The sequence below is a fragment of the Chlamydomonas reinhardtii genome, chromosome 3, assembly GCF_000002595.2.
Source record: "Chlamydomonas reinhardtii strain CC-503 cw92 mt+ chromosome 3, whole genome shotgun sequence".
Lineage (NCBI taxonomy): Eukaryota > Viridiplantae > Chlorophyta > Chlorophyceae > Chlamydomonadales > Chlamydomonadaceae > Chlamydomonas > Chlamydomonas reinhardtii.
The window spans coordinates 7,692,052-7,705,171 of NC_057006.1; the positions used below are offsets into that span (position 1 = coordinate 7,692,052).

Below are 13,120 nucleotides of genomic sequence, written 5' to 3' on the forward strand. Positions count from 1 at the left end.
CTGAGGCTTGTCCCGCGTTAAGTACTGCATCAATATTATGCAAACGACATATACTGGTATTTAGGCCACGCAGCCATGCTTAGAAGGCGCTGGCAAGCCCATCGAGGGCAGGGCGAAGCGGAGGACGACGTTTCTCTGCTGAAGCCCGTCAAGCAGCGCCCGCGTCCTAGCCTTAGGTGCGGATGAACGACCATGAACGGGTCGCCTAAGGAACCTGCTCGTTTCGACGTTGCCAGGCTGAATGCCTTTTTTGCCTTTGCTTGTGGTTCAGAGTCCTCGTCGCGACGCTGATAACTGCGGTCTGGAGCTCCATTTTCCCACCTGTGGATGTGGCCAGCAGCGCGTACTCAGAGTAAGTTATGTTCCGCTGGCGACCGCAGTGCATGACTCTGCAGCGCCATTTGCTGCCAGTGAAGGATTCTGAACTGCTGTCATTTTGCGCCACAGTTCTCGTTGAGCGTGTTGGTGGGGTCATTGATTCGCACTCGCGCTTTGAGCCGGGTTTTCGGCCTGGGTACGCGTGAGAACGATACAATATCAAGCTTAATTTACGGTCGGGCAAGGCAGGCAGGCAACAGGAGCTTCATGATATCTCCGGCTCCCCTGACAACAACCTTCCCACGCTCACCACGCTGCGCCCTTCCGGCGCTGCATGTGCAGGTACCTGACCGACCGCGTCAAAGGCTTAACGATTGGATGGCACTTGTTCCGCACGGTCACCGAGGGCGCCTTCTTGGCGGTAAGGCACGGACTGTGTAAACCCCGTGACCATGTGGCGCGGTGCAGGCCTGCCAAGACGGACGGTCCGTGCGGTAGTTTATAGCGCAACCGCTCAATGCGAATCCTTGTCTTCTACCTAAATCTGGCGAATGCCACGCCTTGTCTGTTTGTCGCAGCAAAGCAAGCTTTGAAACCGGCATGGGCAACTACCGCATGATGGCCTCGTCATTGTTGATTGCACTCGCCTGACCCGCTGCTTCGTTGCCGCCGCTGCCGCCGCGTCGCGCAGAGTTACGGACTTGCGTTCAACACCATCGTGGTCCAGATCTTCTGGACTATCAGCGTCAGCAGCGTTGTGCTGCACTTCGCAAAGCACAAGCTGTGGCTGGAGATGCGCGAGTGGATATGTGTCAACACAAATCGCGTATACGGCCTGATAACCGTCCTCAAAATCGTCCAGTTGGTCCCGCGGCTTCCCAACGAGAACAACTGTAAGTTACGAAGCGCGCAGAGGGCCTTGGCCACGTCGGGTTTGGGTCACACAAGTACTGTTACGAAGCAGTACGTCATGCATGGGCATATACTGCGTGGTACTTCGCGTTCGACTGGCGAATTCTTACGTAAACCGGCGTGCTTGCCTTACCCGCCGCCGCTCACCTGCACGCCATCACCCACTTCACGCCTGGCGCCGTTGCGCTCCTGCCTCTGTGTGTGTGCACTGCAGACATGTTCAAGCACTGCTTCCTCACCATGGCGGACGCGGCGTTCGCCCAGGTGCGCTTGCGGCCTGATACACACACGTGCATGCACATGCGCGCGCATACCTGCAGTGTACCACATGGGTACGCGTCGGTCACCCAGCAAGCTTCAGTGCTTTTTAAGACTACCGGAGTATAACCTGCACCACCACCACCAGCAGCAGCAGCAGCAGCAGGAGCATAGTTACGGCAGAGTTGGATATCACGAGCCATTGTCCAATCACACCTGCCGTGTCCTCGTCCGTGCCCCGTGCTGACGCGCGCCTTGCCCCACACCTGCTGCTGCCCCGCACCTGCTGTCACCGCCTGCGCAGACGCCCGTGCACCGGCAGTACCTGGTGCAGTTCGCGGAGGCCTGCATCCGCTGCATCGTGTGGCGGCGCTACCACGTGCTGCCCAACATGCCCACGTGGGCCGTCATGGCCATCAGCATCGCCTGGCAGGTGTGGCTGGTCACTTTCGCCGCCATTCTGCAGGCCCGCCACGTAAGCGCTTTCCGCCGCCAACGCCGCGCCACCGCGGCGGCGGCGGGGCCGTCGACGTCCGCGCCATCGAGCACGGCGGCAGTGTATAGCCTCACGGCTGAGGCTGCCGAGGCGCCAAGTGGCCCTGTGGGCGAGCTGGAGGAGGTCAAGGCGGCGACCGCGGACGCTGCGGCAGCTTTTGCCTCTGCGACCTCCATCTCTTCGAGCACCGCTACCAGCGCCGCCGGCAGTGTCATCACCAGCAGCGGCAGCGCCGCCGCATCGCGCGCCGCCGCCGGCAGCCGCCGCAGCGTTGGCAGCCGCCTGGGTCCCAGCGGTAGCAGCGCTGCCGCGTCGGCCGCCGCTGCCGGCTCTGCGGGTGCCGCCGAGGGACAGCAGCAGCAGCAGCTGCAGCAGCTGGTGCCGCCGCCGTCGGCCGCGCAGCAGCGCTACATGCGCGCGCTGCGTTCTGTGGCGCGCGGCCCGTCCAGCTATGTGCTGCTGTCGCACCAGCGCCGCCAGGTGGGTGGGCGCGCACCCGTGCGTGTGTGTACCGTACTGCGGGCCCGCGTTAGACTCGTCACAGCTGCATTTTGGCGGGGTGCGAGAAAGCGCCGCCTTTGTACCTGGTGTGCTTGCTTTACGGAGCGTCATACTACGCGTATCTGCACTACGCGCGCCTGACACGTGCCCTACCCGCACCCGTCGTGTCACAGGCCGGCGCCGACCCCTGCACCACCGCCCAGTTCTACATCCCCGCCGCCTCGCCCGAGCAGCTGCCCGGCAACTGGCGCGACCGACTGGCCGCGGCGGTGGCTGAGAAGTGGGTCGCGCGAGGGTGTGCCGTGTCGCCGTGTGTTGTGGTGTGTGCTCTGTTTACGGAGCATGAACCCGCTTTACTCCTGTGTGTTCTACGCCTAGACTAGCGCCCACGCCCCGCCCTCCTGCCCCTCACGCCGTGTGCTGCTGCAGCGCTCCCGGCTGGCAGCTGGCCTCCGCCTGCGTGCGCACCGGCTCCCTCATCGTACACCTGGACCTGGTCTACGTGCCGCCCGCGCCCGCGCTCGGACAGCAGCCGGCCGCCGCGGCCGCTGGCGCTGCCGCAGCCAAGCGCGCCGCCGCAGCCGGCGATGCGGCTGCGACCGCGGTTCTGTCGCCCTTCACGGCCGTGTCAGCGGCCTACACGGCCTCGCCGTTCGTGGCGGCGAAGCAGCCGAACTGCTCGTCGGCCGTCAACAGCGGCTCCATCGGCGAGTCGAGTTCGCCGCGTGACGTGCTCGACGGTGCGTGCTGTAAAATTCCGCTATGCAAGCTGTCTTATGCTTCTTGTTTGCTGCTGTCGGAGTTTCGGTTCCGCGCCAGACCTGAGACCACGGCTGCAAGGCTCCGGCGGATCCGACAACGCTCACCATCGTACTAGTGCTCCTCTAGCTGCTCAGTGCCCGGGCTGCTGGGGCTGTGTTGTATTACGTGCCTGAGGTTGTGTTGTCGTTGTTGTGCTGCAGGCTACCTGTCGGGCATGTCGGCTGAGGGCCTGATGGAGCTCCTGGGTCTGGCCCCCGAGGAGCCCGGCCCACAGCAGCAGCCGGCCGCCGGCACCGACGCCCGACCCATCTCGCTCCAGGTCGGCGACTCCATGTGCTACCTGGCGTCCTCCGTCACAAACTCTAGCGCCACCGGCACCAGCGCCGCGACCTCGGACGCCGGATGCAGCAGCAGCAGCAGCAACAGCGGCAGCAGCGGCAGCGCCACTGCCGCCGTCGCGGCCTCTGCCGAGGCCGGGCTCAAATGCGCCCCGGATGCCAAGGCCGAGCCGCAGGCAGCACAGCAGGCGCAGCCGGCGTCGGCAGCGCAGCCGCAGCGCCGGCCACCGCATTCGTACCTGTATGAGGCGGTGCGGACAGCGCTGTCGCCGCCGGCGGAGCTCCGCTCTCGCGAGTACGCGGCGTTCCTGTCGGCGCGTGTGGGCCCGCTGCACCTGGCCTATGCCTCATTCATGTGCCTCACCGGCGCCGCCTTCTGTGTTCTGCGCGCCGCCGACGGGTGAGTTCCTGGGACCTTTGCGCCGCGCCGCGGTTTGCAGCTGTGTAAGCCCGGCCAAGCTGGGCTACCGATATCCAGCGTGGGCGTCCTTGCCGCAATCATTGGGCGCTGTGTGGCAGCCGCGCATGCGGTGCAACCGCACCCACCCTTACCCTTGCACGTGTCCCTTATGCGCCGACGGCTCCCCCCTGCAGCGTGCGGCTGTTCACGCTGGTTCTGTTCCTGGGTGGGGAGGTGCTGACGCTGGCGGCACACGCCATCCGCGGCGGCCGCGCCTGGCGCACTGCCCGCTGCTCGCTGGTGTATGCGGGCGTGGCGATGCGCAGTGCGCAGATGCTGGCATGCAGCGTGGGCTTCCTGCCGCACATGCTGCGGGTGCGTGGGGGCGGCGGCAGCTGCCGCACTGGCGGGAAGGCGGCGGGGGGCGGGTTACATTTATGATTATTTAAGAAGTGAAGCGTAGCCAGGAATGTGCCCGGGCCCATACAGGAATTCCCATCATCATGGGGCCCCTATGGCGCATGCCGTAGACATTGAGTGTCCGGGCATGTTGCACACTGGTGGTTGCTGTTGACCGTACCGGTCGCCGCTTCGGCACCGTGTGGCTGCTCGCTCAATACCCATCGGCTGACCTGCACGCCTCCCCACTGCCTGCCCTGCCCCTTGCCTGGCCCGGCACGCTTGTACTGCCTGCTGCGTGCCGTTGCGCCCGCAGGACACGGACTGTGTGACGGGCCGCTGGATCCAGAAGGTCCTGCTGGTCACCACACTGCAGGCGCTGTGTATGCAGGTGCGCTTGTGCTGACAAACTGACCGCCTCGGTTGTTTTTGCATGGCTCCTAGATAGTTGTCGAGCTACCGCCTGGTCACACGCCGCGCTGTGCTCGCAGCAACTCAACCAACCTCACTTCCCCCCTGGCGATACCCGGCCGGTGACATGCCTTTCTACTCATGCTGAACCGACTGCCTGACACCTCCCACCATCCCTCGTGTCGCGCGCCCCGCCCTTCCTGTCCCGTGTGGCCCTGCCCTCGCAGCCGCCTGTGCGCGGGTTCTTCGCGGTGCGGCTGCCTAGTGTGCTCATGGCGATGCACGTGAATGTGGCGGTGTGCCAGGCCGGCCTGGGCGCCGGCGCCGCGCTGCACCTGGGACTCGAGGCCGTCCTGTTCGTCACCTGCGCGGCCCTGCAGGTGAGCAGTTTCGGGGGGAGGGGGGCGCACTGTGCCGCGCGTAGCGGTCATAGCGCGTGCCGTGTGCGTGTGTGTGTGCGTGTGCGTGTGTGTGTGTGTGCGTGTGCGTGTGTGTGCATTATGGTGAACAGCGGTGGTAGTGGCAGTGTCCTTGTGTGGCACATATGCCGCGTCTCGTAGCAGCCTCCAACCAAAGTCACTCATTACGCATCCGCTTTCCCTCGCACACATTGCAGCTGCGTCGCCTGGAGGCATTCCGCCAGCAGCACTCCGCCGCGGCGCGCGCCGCCAGCACCAGCGCCGCCGCAGGTGCCGCCGACACCGCCGGCTGCCAAGCCATCGGCCCCTCCGACTTCGCCAGCGCCGCGGCTCCCGCGGACCTCCTGCCCAGCCTCGACTCCGCGATGGGCGCCCACGAGTCCTCCGCCGTCACAGCCCAGGAAAAGGCCATGGCGCAGCTAGGCCCCGGCCCGGAGGCGGCGGCGCCAGCCGCCGCCACCTCGCGCGCCGCCACCGCCGCCGGCGCGTCGTCCTCGCCGCTGGTGCCGTGCGCTGCCTCCGGCGACCCCTACGGCGTGTCACTCAGCTCGGCGGTGGTGGCGCTGGCGCCGCGCCGCCCCGCGCGGCTGCAGCTGCACTTCACGTGCACGCCCGCCGTACTGGACGAGCTGCACGTGGTGCTTCGCCACGTCAGCCCAGCCTCCATGGCCACTGGCGTGCACGCCGCGCACACCGCGCGCGACATCACGCACGCGCTGACGGCGCCCATCGCCGCCGCCGGCGCGCCGACGGGGCTGCCGGCGGTCTGGGCGGCGGAGCTCACGCTGGTGGCGGCGGCGGCGGATGTGCCTGGCATCGTACACGTGGAGATTTGGCGCGGCCGCCGACGCGTGTGCTCCAAGCCGGTGCTGCTCGTGGCGGCGCCGCAGCGCCCGGCCGCGGTGGCGGCGGCGCCTGGCGGTGGTGGCGGCGCCGCCGCCATGACGGCGATGGACCTGCTGCGCGCCACCGGTGACCGCACCATGGAGGATTGCGCCGCTTCTGGCGGCGCTGCCGCCATCAGCTGCAGCACCTCGTGCGGGGGCTGCTGCGCCAGCGGCACCTGCTCCGACGCCACCGCCGCTGCCGCTGCCGCCAACTGGGTGGACGACATTGTGTGCTACGTCGCGGGCCTGGAGGCCGACGGCCACGGCTCCGCCGCCTCGCAGTTCATCGAGGAGCTCGGTGGCTACCTGGCGCAGGTGGCGGCGGTGGAGCGCGGCCTGGTCAACGCCGCCGCCGCTGGCGGCGCCGCAGGCGGCGCCGCCGTCGCCAACGTGCTCTACTTCCACGGTCTCACCAGCGACTTCATGTACCTCAAGCCCCGCGCTGCCGACGGCGCCAGCGGCGGCGGCGCCAAGGTGGTGGCGACTGCCGCAGCCGGAGGCGGCGCCGCTGGCAGCGCCGTGGACCCGGCGTTCCGGCAGCTGCTGCTGTGCCAGGGCTCCATGCTGCTGGCGGTGGCGGCGGAGGCGGGCTGCACCGCGCTGTCGGGCCACCTGCTGGCGCTCATGACAGGGCCGCTGGCCGCCGACGCCGCCGCCGTGCTGACGGCGGCGCGCACGCCCGTCACGCAGCTGCCGCTGCTGCACGCCGCCGTCAAGAGCGGCCGCTTCGAAATGGTGGACCTTGTGGCGGGCTGGAGCGCCGATGCCGGCATGGTGGACATATGGGCGCAGGAGGCCGCGGTGCTGGCGGTGTCGCTGCCGGACATGGCCGAGTCGGGGACGCTGGGCGGCGGCAGCACCACCACCAGCGGCAGCCGCCGCGCCAGCCTGAGCCTGGCAGGCAGGCAGGCGACGCCGCGCGTGAACCGCACCCCTAGCTACCGCTCCGCGCAGCTCGCGCTCAGCAGCGCCCGGGACCCGGAGCTGCGGCTGCACGAGCGCGACGTCACCGACGCCACCGCCGCTAGCGGTACCGCCACGCGGACCGTGGGTGCGACCTTTCAGCAGCTGTCACACAGCACCCGCGGCAGCTTCAGCTTCTCTGCCGCCGCGCACGCCGTTTCCGCCACCGGCTCCGCCGTCGTGGGCGCCGATGCGGACGACGGCGCGGCCATGGTGCAAGACCTGCTTGCGCCTGGCAGCAACGCCGTTGCCGGCGGCGACACGCCCTTTCGCATCGTTGCGTTCCGCGGCTGCGGCCGCGCCCTGGCGGCGTCACCGCAAGCCGCCAACGCCGCGGACGGCGTGGCGGCAACTGCTGCGGCGCAGCCGCTGCAGGCTCCGCAGCCGCTGCAGGCTCCGCAGCAGCAGCAGCAGCAGCGGGCCTCCCTAGAGGTGGGGCCGGTAGTGGATGGCGGCGTTGTGGTGCTGACGCCGCTGCACTTGGCCCTGGCGCTGGGTGACGACGGCGCACTCGCCAGCCACGTCCTGCGCACCTACTCGGAGGCTGCGGAGCTGTTGCGCGTGGGCATGGGCGTGGCGATGGGTTCAGAGGCCGATGGCAGCGCCACGGCCAGCGCCAGCACCAGCACCAGCGCCGCCGGCATCACCACCAGTGGCCTGGCTTCCACCGCTACCGCCATGGTATCGTCTGCGGTGTTTGAGAGCGAGTCTGCAAACTCCACCGCGGCCGCGCTTGCCGCCGCGGCCGCCGGAGGGCCCAACCTGGTGCAGGCGTTCAGCAGCATGCCGGGGCTGGGCCGCGGCGGGCGCGGCGGCGCAGCCGCCACCTACCTCACCGGCGGCTTCTTGACGGCGGGCGGCGACTGCTCTGACGTGGACTCCATGGATGCCAACTCCGTCCAGAGCATGAGCCTTAGCGAGGTGGCGTTCCTGGAGGGCATGCGGTGGGTGGACCAGGAGGACGCGCCTCGCCGGCCCGGCTTCAAGGTGACCAAGCTGTGAGCTGTCCTTCAGCGCTAGAGAGCGCTAGAGATTGGGGATGTGGCGCCGAGGGGAGGACAGGGCATTAATCTGTGTTGAGCGCACCGGATGTTTGGCTGGGAAGAAAGATTTTCTGGAGCAGTCTCACGACTGCGCCCGCTTTGGGCATAGGGTGAGCTGCTCTCGACAATCGGCGTCCTCCGCGTTGACTTGCCCCGGTGCAAATTTGCTGCGGGGCTTGGCCCCCCATGATTGCTTCCGCATGAACACGCCATGCCTAGGCGATACGAGATCAAATTCATCTGACAACAGCAGCAGGAGGATGGCGAACAGCCGCACGCAGAATCATTAGCATAAATCCGGGAGGCACCCTGGAGCGACTGGCGCAAATCAAACAGGTTTGTTGCCACTTCTATGTGTAAACTGATGTCGTCGCATGCGTGTAGCGAGAGTACCAGGTTGCGTGTACGGTTACGGGCGGGTACGAGTCCCCCAAGTACCGTATTAGCCGGCGCGGCTTGCCGGTGTCGCTATGTTGAATGTTGGATTATCGTGACACTGTAATCTAAATGATCTCGGTGTTTGAGAAGCCCTGTTTGCGCACTTGAATCTTGCACGGAAATCAATCGCATGCTTTACTACGGTACTGGATACCGGCGCCGATGCTGGTATGTGCAATGCGCTGTGCGGGCAAATGACGCGCCTGGAGCGCGTGGGGCCTCCGACGATATGGTCGGCCGCGTGGGTGTCGGCGAGTTCGGCGTGGACGTGGCTACGGGGGTAGTTGGAGACCGCCATTAGCACTGCATGGTAGGTATGGTGTTGGCAGGCGCACGTGGCATGCCGCATACGGCAAGAATGAAGCGCGCTATTAGTTGGGGCGTGGACGAGGGAACGTGGGAATGAGTGCGTTGCTAGCACCAGTGGCTTGGAAGACAATGGGTCAAGGATGGAGGCGACATGTATGGACGGTCTACGGGCCCGTGCATGTGTATCACGGCGTGGCGTGTGAAGGCTTGCGATGCCTGGGTATGGGCGGTATCAGTGGCTGCGTGTGAGACGAGACCAGGTGGGGTCACACGCAGTGGAGGTCCTTCCCTGGTCACACGCTGTCCTAGCGGGACACGGATGCCGACACTGTGAGCCGTGCGGGTGCGTGCCTGACATCGACTGGCAGAGACTCGGGATTCTAGACATGGCGTAAAGCAACGCAGGAACATTGTAAGCACGTGCATCCACGCGGCAAACTGCCTGATCCATCTTTGGTTGCCACGCCCCCTTCAATGTCAGGCAAAGGTTCGCTTGCATGCCACAGTCACACATCCACCAGCCGCAGCCTGCCGCGATGTACGCATGGAGCACGCCATCCACCCATGCAGACCTGCAGCGCTGCGAGCCGTGACCTTCGTATTTCTTACTGCCGTACATCTCCTTGAGCCACATCAGCAGACACGCACGCATGCCTGGGCGCGGCGGACTGGTGCAAGCCCACGGTGCAGTCCCCGGGGGTCAGCAGAGCTCAGCTAGTCTCAAGGCTAGTCTTCCGCCAGCTTGTGCGAAATCAAAGGCGGCACACCAATGATGACGCCGGCGTTTGTGTCCATCGCGTGGGCCCCAGCCCACCCCAGCCAGCCAGCCCAGCGGCAGTTGCAAGCGGGTACGTGGCCCGACAGTGCCATTTTAACCGACTTTCCTTGCGGGCTTCGTCTTCGTCAGCAAGTCCGCGCTCTGTCCTTTTCCTTGGTCACCTCCAATCACTTACGCCTGATGCAGCAGCGCCTGTCGCGGGCTCCGTGGGTCATACAAGACGCCCCGCGTGCGCAAGCACTCTAGGCTCGGGACGCACTCTTCCCCAGTTAACTCAGCTCCGCGCCCATAAGCTTTCCAATACAGCAGCGCCGCGGTCCATGCCCAGGCCGGCCCAGGAAGCGCCTTGCTTGCGGGCCTGAACGCGGTCGGCGCGGAGGAGCAGCGCCCATACATATGTTATGTTGAACCCCTGCTGAATTTCATTTGTCAACTGCATAGGATGGTCCGTGGGCCAGGGCTTTGGCGCCAACTTGACTGCCCCAGCGCCGCTGCCTGCCTATTAGCTTCTGTGCTGTTAGTCGTAATGAAGTGGTGGCTGTGTTTATCCCGGCTGCACAGAATCTGAAAGGCAGGGCCAGTCCAGCACAGGGGCAAAGAAACTTGCGCTACCAGCAACCGCAACTAGCACGCATAAGCAGGTTTGGAAAGCTAGCAGTCTGTGTAGCAAGAAGACAGCAGCTATGGGCTGTAGCTCTGCGGAATGGGGAACTGGCCTTTTCCCATTGCCAAGTGTTGGCAAGTTGCAGTCCCTCTCTAAACCCAGGCTACTAAAACAATTTGGTACTGGCGCAAAGACTTACACGCACATCACGTACCATAAGATTCCTACAGCCTGTCTGTTCCCAAACCAGCGCGCTTGCACAGTTCCCTCCGGGCACACTCTCTTTCTGTGTACCCGGTGCCCAAAGGCTAATACAGTATGGCAGTAGCAATGGAGCGTCACGAGACTTGTAATGTGTCGCAGCCCGGGGCGCAGAGCGGGTAAGTGGCCTTCGAACTTTTCGCAAGCCTGCGCACTGGTGCCCTGAATTGTTTGCAGTGGACGAATTACGTGCGGAGGTGACACTCACACCCTCACTCCTGGCACAGGCCTTTCGCCACCTGCTCTCCTGAGTCGCTACTGGCGACTCGCCCCGCCAGCCCTGATGGCTTCACCATGTGAGTTATAATGTCATGCTGACCGATTGACTCGTTGTTGGGAGCTGGGTGCTAGTTCGGGCTCGTGTCGGTTACTTCGTGCACCGTCGGTCGTGGGCACGCACGCTTCCGACTCCGACACTCAGCTTCGGGGCTCATGCGCCCCCTCGGCAGCACTTACCCGGACTCTCCAGACGCCCCTGTACGCAAGCCTAGATAAGTGAATCCCATCGTTCCCTCGTGTGCCCCCGTCCCGCAGCGTCACCATGGGCCAGCCTGATGTGGAAACCTACAAGGCGGCCGCCAAGCGCTTTGAGGACGAGGTTGCGGACATCATTGCTGTGTCATCGCGGGAGTACACCGGCCTGTTCCCAATCGCGCCCAGGGGAACAGGCAAGGCCTCCCGTTTCGGAATCAGTCTGATCCCCATCGACGGTGGCAGTCCGGCTGCGGCGGCACTCTCCTCGCCGCGGCGCATGCGGCGGCTTGAGGGGCTGAGTGGTGGTGTCGGAAGCCCCGAGCGCCCCTGCTCGGGCGGCGCCGACTCACCAAGGCCCGGGCTTGTGTCGCGCCTCACCCTGAGCCCCGCCGCCGTCATGCCCGCTGTCGGAGAGGTGGCGGAGGAGGCGGCGGAGGAGGAGGTCGAGGAGGAGGAGGTCGAGGAGGAGGACGAGGAGGTGGACGAGGAGGAGGAGGAGGTGCTGGAGGAGGAGCAGGCGCGGTCGCAGCGGCCGTGGACGGGGCCGTGTGTGCCCCTCTACGCGCGCTACCACACAAGTGTGCCGCCGCCCATGCCTAGCGCACGACTGCTCATCGCCGCTTCCAGCCGCCGCGATAAGCCGGCCGTGGAGGCGCAGCAGCAGGAGCAGGCGGAGGAGCAGGAGCAGGAGCAGGCGGAGGAGCAGGAGCAGGCGGAGGAGGAGGCGCAAGACGAGGTGGAGGATGTGGAGGCACAGCCGCAGCTGCCGTGGGCGGGGCCGTGTGTGCCCATGTACGCGCGCTACCACACCAGCGCACCGCCGCCGCAGCCCACAGCCCTTCTGGCGCTGCTGCGCGCTCGGCGTGTGCAGCAGTTCACGCAGTTGCTCCGCCAGTGGGGGCTGGTGGTGGTGGCATGAGAGATGAGAAGAGATAGGCTGAGAGGTTGCGGACAGTTGTGCGGAGGCTGAGGCTGGGGCTGGTGGGGGCTGTGGAGGGCGGAAGTGGACAAGGAGATGGGGTGCGTATGTCGTGACGATACTGGAGACGCTTGCGTAGATGTTTGCAACTTGCTTTGCTCGTGATCAAGGAAATGGAGAGTGGTACGGACAGGGGGGGGGTAAGAATGCCGCAGACATACCCCACCCTTCAAATTGAAAGAGCTTGACGAGAGCGTTCAGAATCCGCTTTCAGAATTTTGATCAGGGTAGTACTTGCGGAGATATGGGCCCCCAAAGTTCAGGGTCGGTCGTCGGTCCCCCTGGTCCCCAAGGTTTCGTCACGGTGTGCCGGAAACTTTCGTCTGGGCCTCATAAGACAGCCGGGTAAGCCCAGACCGTTGCCCAAAGCATGTAATGGATGCTTTTTACGGCTGGGAAACGTCAGGAGCCTACCAGAAGACGAAGGGCTACCGCCCGTCAACACATGTTGGGTTGGGATGTTGGGGTGCGACTTGTCTCGCCTGACCAGAACGTGCCACAAGTCGCGGACCGGTGCTTGCGCGCCGGAGGAAAACGCACGTGTATGTCCCATGCGTAGGTAAGTCTCGTAAGCGTGCTTTACACGGGTGCAAGTGAACGGCCGCAAGATGTTCACAACATGTCGACAACATGGCTGTGGTCAAGACGCGCCCGACGAACTTTCCGTGTTTGCATGCTAATAGAGCTCGCTGAAAGCAGTCGTTTGACACCATCCTGGAAGAAAACAGAGTGGGTTTTGGGGGTGTACGGCACGGTACGGCACGGTCGGTCGTCGGTCAGGGGGGGTCGGGAGGTTTTGCGGGGTGGGGTCTGGAACTATTGTTCGTACCCCCCCCCTGGTACGGAACTGCATTAAACGTGATTGACGGCATGGATGTGACCAGGTACGGTGCGATAGTACGTTATGTATGTGTGAAGCGGGCTCGAAGTGTACAACATGACCTGGGTATCGGTGATCCAAGCAAATGGCGATGCGAGGTGTATGTGATACGTGAAAGAGACTGGGGACCTGAGCCCAGGGGCAGGTTGGACTGGCTCAGTGCGAACGAGCGTGCGAATGAATGCCGAAGAGAGGGCATGTGCCCAAATGCCATGTAATGTCACAGTGTTAACCCAACAATGCCCAGTGCCCGGACACGTTGTCATTGCGTGCATGCCACGCACACACAA

The 13,120-nt window shown here is 64.9% G+C and overlaps 2 protein-coding genes across 2 annotated transcripts; both read left to right on the top strand.

Moving 5' to 3' along the window:
- Positions 1-28: 28 nt before the first annotated feature.
- On the top strand, positions 29-9,282 carry CHLRE_03g203700v5 (uncharacterized protein). Its single transcript, XM_043061434.1, has 13 exons — positions 29-176; positions 272-352; positions 661-739; positions 1,010-1,211; positions 1,445-1,494; positions 1,793-2,464; positions 2,659-2,765; positions 2,915-3,225; positions 3,448-3,985; positions 4,180-4,360; positions 4,701-4,775; positions 5,023-5,175; positions 5,412-9,282. The coding sequence occupies exons 1-13, from the start codon at positions 76-78 to the stop codon at positions 8,064-8,066; spliced, it is 5,205 nt and encodes a 1,734-aa protein (XP_042926515.1). The 5' UTR covers positions 29-75; the 3' UTR covers positions 8,067-9,282.
- Positions 9,283-9,798: 516 nt separating this feature from the next.
- Positions 9,799-13,060, top strand: CHLRE_03g203650v5 (uncharacterized protein). The gene is made up of 3 exons (XM_043061432.1): positions 9,799-10,616; positions 10,725-10,793; positions 11,032-13,060. The coding sequence occupies exons 1-3, from the start codon at positions 10,567-10,569 to the stop codon at positions 11,888-11,890; spliced, it is 978 nt and encodes a 325-aa protein (XP_042926516.1). The 5' UTR covers positions 9,799-10,566; the 3' UTR covers positions 11,891-13,060.
- The last annotated feature ends 60 nt before the right edge of the window (positions 13,061-13,120 follow it).